The 2,934-nt window shown below is 45.1% G+C and overlaps 1 protein-coding gene across 1 annotated transcript; it reads right to left on the bottom strand.

Annotated features, from left to right (window-relative positions):
• Positions 1 to 327: 327 nt before the first annotated feature.
• Positions 328 to 1,902, bottom strand: HMX3 (H6 family homeobox 3). Its single transcript, XM_075258679.1, has 2 exons — positions 1,596 to 1,902; positions 328 to 950 (listed from the first exon to the last, which is right to left on the bottom strand). The coding sequence occupies exons 1-2, from the start codon at positions 1,894 to 1,896 to the stop codon at positions 328 to 330; spliced, it is 924 nt and encodes a 307-aa protein (XP_075114780.1). The 5' UTR covers positions 1,897 to 1,902.
• Between the last annotated feature and the right edge of the window lie 1,032 nt (positions 1,903 to 2,934).

The following is a 2,934-nucleotide window of genomic DNA, read 5'->3' on the forward strand; positions in this document are numbered from 1 at the left end:
AGGGGAGGGGGGTCAGGATTTGGCACATCGAAGAAAAAAAATGGAGGAAAAAAGATAATATTTGCCCTTTTTATTAGCCATCATAAAATTACATTTTGGGGAAAATTTGTGATTTGTTCATGTAAAAAAAAAAAAGAAAAAAAAAAAGTTGAAACCTGTATTTTAAGAAGTTTTTTTTTGTTAAGAAGTCCTCGTTTTGTGACTTTCAATACTTACAAATATCTCAGAAAAGTCCTGCAGCTTTAAGGAGAGGTGGATTGTCCTGTCCACCAGAGGTTCTTAGAAAATAGAAGTCACACTCAAAAAAAAAAAAAAAGAACAAAAAATTCAGACTGGCCTCAGCAAAGGGACTGATGTGACCACAGGGTGGGAGTAGTAGACTGGATGGGGGAAAGTCAGGAGGGGCTGGCTGACTGGCACGTTGGCCGCAGAGCTGGCACTCTCTGCACTGGAGGAGTTCTCATGGTACAAGATGGGCACTCGCACGATTCTCTGGGCAGCCGCATGGCTCAGGTTGGCAGCCTCAAGTTCTGCTGCCAGTTGCCTTTTCCACTTGTTTCTGCGGTTCTGGAACCAAATCTTGACCTGGGTCTCTGTCAAATGGAGAGAAGCTGCCAGTCCTGCCCTCTCCGAGCTACTCAGGTATCTTTTCATATCAAAGGTGGACTCCAGCTGGAAGACCTGGCTCCTGGAGAACACAGTCCTGGTCTTCTTCTTCCTACAAGGCTTCTTATCTGGACTGTCCTCCCTTTTCTTCCAGTCCTCACCACTCTCATCTTTTTTGCCTCCTTCCTCAGCATCACTTTCTTCGAGGATGATCTCTTCTGGGCTTTTGGAGTCACTCTCCTTGTGGTCCAGGTCTTGTTTGAGGTTATGGATGGGTTCTGGAGACTCTCTTTCTCCACCAGAGACTGGGGAGGATGGACCAAGGAGAAGACTCTTCTCAGGAACTATCAAGACAAACAAACAGGAGAGGTCATCAGTCATTGTCCTAATTACATTATCTATGATGTCATCATTACAACCAAGTTATCTGGTGCAGAACAAGGTTATGGAGATAGGGTCCAGCACACAGAGGTCAAGGGGCACAATAATGACCCCAAAATATATGATGCATTGACTCCTATCTAGCTCTAGTATGCAGATCCAGAATAGAGGAAGGTAATGTGAGAAGATGAGGAGAGCCCAATGTACCTAAAAAAGCTCAATCTCCTCTCCCTCCTATTTATCTCATTATCTTCCTTTTCATCCATCAAACTTCTTCTTCCTTGCCCGAACCTCAGCTCCTATTAATACACCTGTCCATTAGGAACCGATTCATTCCAGGCTAAGCTAATTGAAATGTCTCCTCATCCCTCCAATAAAAAGTATTATTACCCTACCCACTCGTGCCTACCTCTTGTATCAGGCACAAATGCAACAAGAACAATCTGGATCACATTCGATTTAATCGTCCGACCCCGTCGTCGGATGCTCGTGCTGTATATTATTGAACTTCCTTATAGTGCAATGTTGAGACTATCCCCAGAAGATATCATAACACCTGTAGTCGGGTGTCGGGTTACACATCTTATGACTTTAACCCTATGATTTACCTTCAGTCCTGGGTGTATGACCTCCATGCGTCAAGGTGTAGGAGTACCACCAGGCAGGCGATCTCTCCAGGTAATGTGCAGGTAACGCGAACCTCTGTGTTGGGATCTCCAACCTGGGGAAGGAGAGATCTGTCAGGGGGGATAAGGCAAAGGCTGCTCCATCCAAGGTCCCTTTGATAGGGGTGAAGAGAGCTTTTGGTGGTCGGGCTGCTTTAGGTGGTTCACAAGTCAGGAGGCTCTTGATGGAGAAGGGAGACTCCTTGGCAGGGGTGCTATTGCTTTCTTGTCCCGTTTCAGGCATGGCTAAGGTCAGCTGTAACCATCAACCACGAGATTACAAAAAAAAATGAAAGTTTTTGTTTTTCTTTTCTTTCCAGTAGAGACCCCCCAAAAAATCCAGGAGATGCTGGCGAGAAGCTGGCAAGGGGGGACTACAACTCCCAAGCAAACATTTGAAAGGAAGGCCAGCAATGACAAACTAAACAGCCATCCAGGGAGTAGCAGTCAGCACCTGCAAACTGGGAAGGCTGATAGCAACTGGGAAAAAGCAAGAGAAGGAAGAGTCAAAGAGGAGGAGGAGGAGGGATGGAGGGAAGAGGACCAGGAGGAGGAGGAGGAGGAGGGCTCAGCTCAGCAGCAGCACTGCCCAGTCCACAAGACTATCCTCTTATTAATGGGGATACAAAGGAGATGGCTCCACAAGTGACACAAACCTGACTGCTGGCACCGCGCAGGGGAACCTGGCCAAGACACAAAATATCGGCCACATTAGCAGACTGTGTCCGACCAGATCCTCGCGCTTGGCACCAACTTCTCCCCCATCACCTGTGCGATGTTATTACATCTTATACACCAGCTATGCCAAGAGCTGCCCATATATCTTATACACAATTATACCCATACAGCCCCCCTTATCTGTATCGTACCCATCAGCAGTAATCGGTGCAATCCCTGAGCCCATATCTCCCGATCAAGGTAATAAATGAGATGATTTATGCAGCAATCTATGTCCCATCTCCATCGCATCGATCTACAGGAAACTCCCCGGGTGCTGCAACTTCTGCCTGTGACATGACGCAGAGTGTGAGCATCTGCCAACTGCAATGTACATAGTGTCTGACCACAGGATATGTCAGGATATAGATGCGTAATGCGTCCGTATTATTCAATACTCAATTATTAAAAAAATAAATACAATAAAATAATTCGTCTAGTCCATTATATTTACATTCTTATCTACATCTAATCTAATATCTATCTATCTATCTATCTATCTATCTATCTATCTATCTATCTATCATCTTCATATTTATCATATCCATCTTAAATCTATAATCTA

The sequence above is a fragment of the Leptodactylus fuscus genome, chromosome 10 (genome assembly GCF_031893055.1).
Source record: "Leptodactylus fuscus isolate aLepFus1 chromosome 10, aLepFus1.hap2, whole genome shotgun sequence".
Lineage (NCBI taxonomy): Eukaryota > Metazoa > Chordata > Amphibia > Anura > Leptodactylidae > Leptodactylus > Leptodactylus fuscus.

Excerpts from the sequence above, each read along its gene's own strand:
- HMX3 (XM_075258679.1), bottom strand. The coding sequence starts at position 1,896 with ATGCCTGAAACGGGACAAGAAAGCAATAGCACCCCTGCCAAGGAGTCT. Across the intron at positions 951-1,595 it reads TCATACACCCAGGACTGAAG|TTCCTGAGAAGAGTCTTCTC; the intron begins GTAAATCATAGG and ends TTGTCTTGATAG.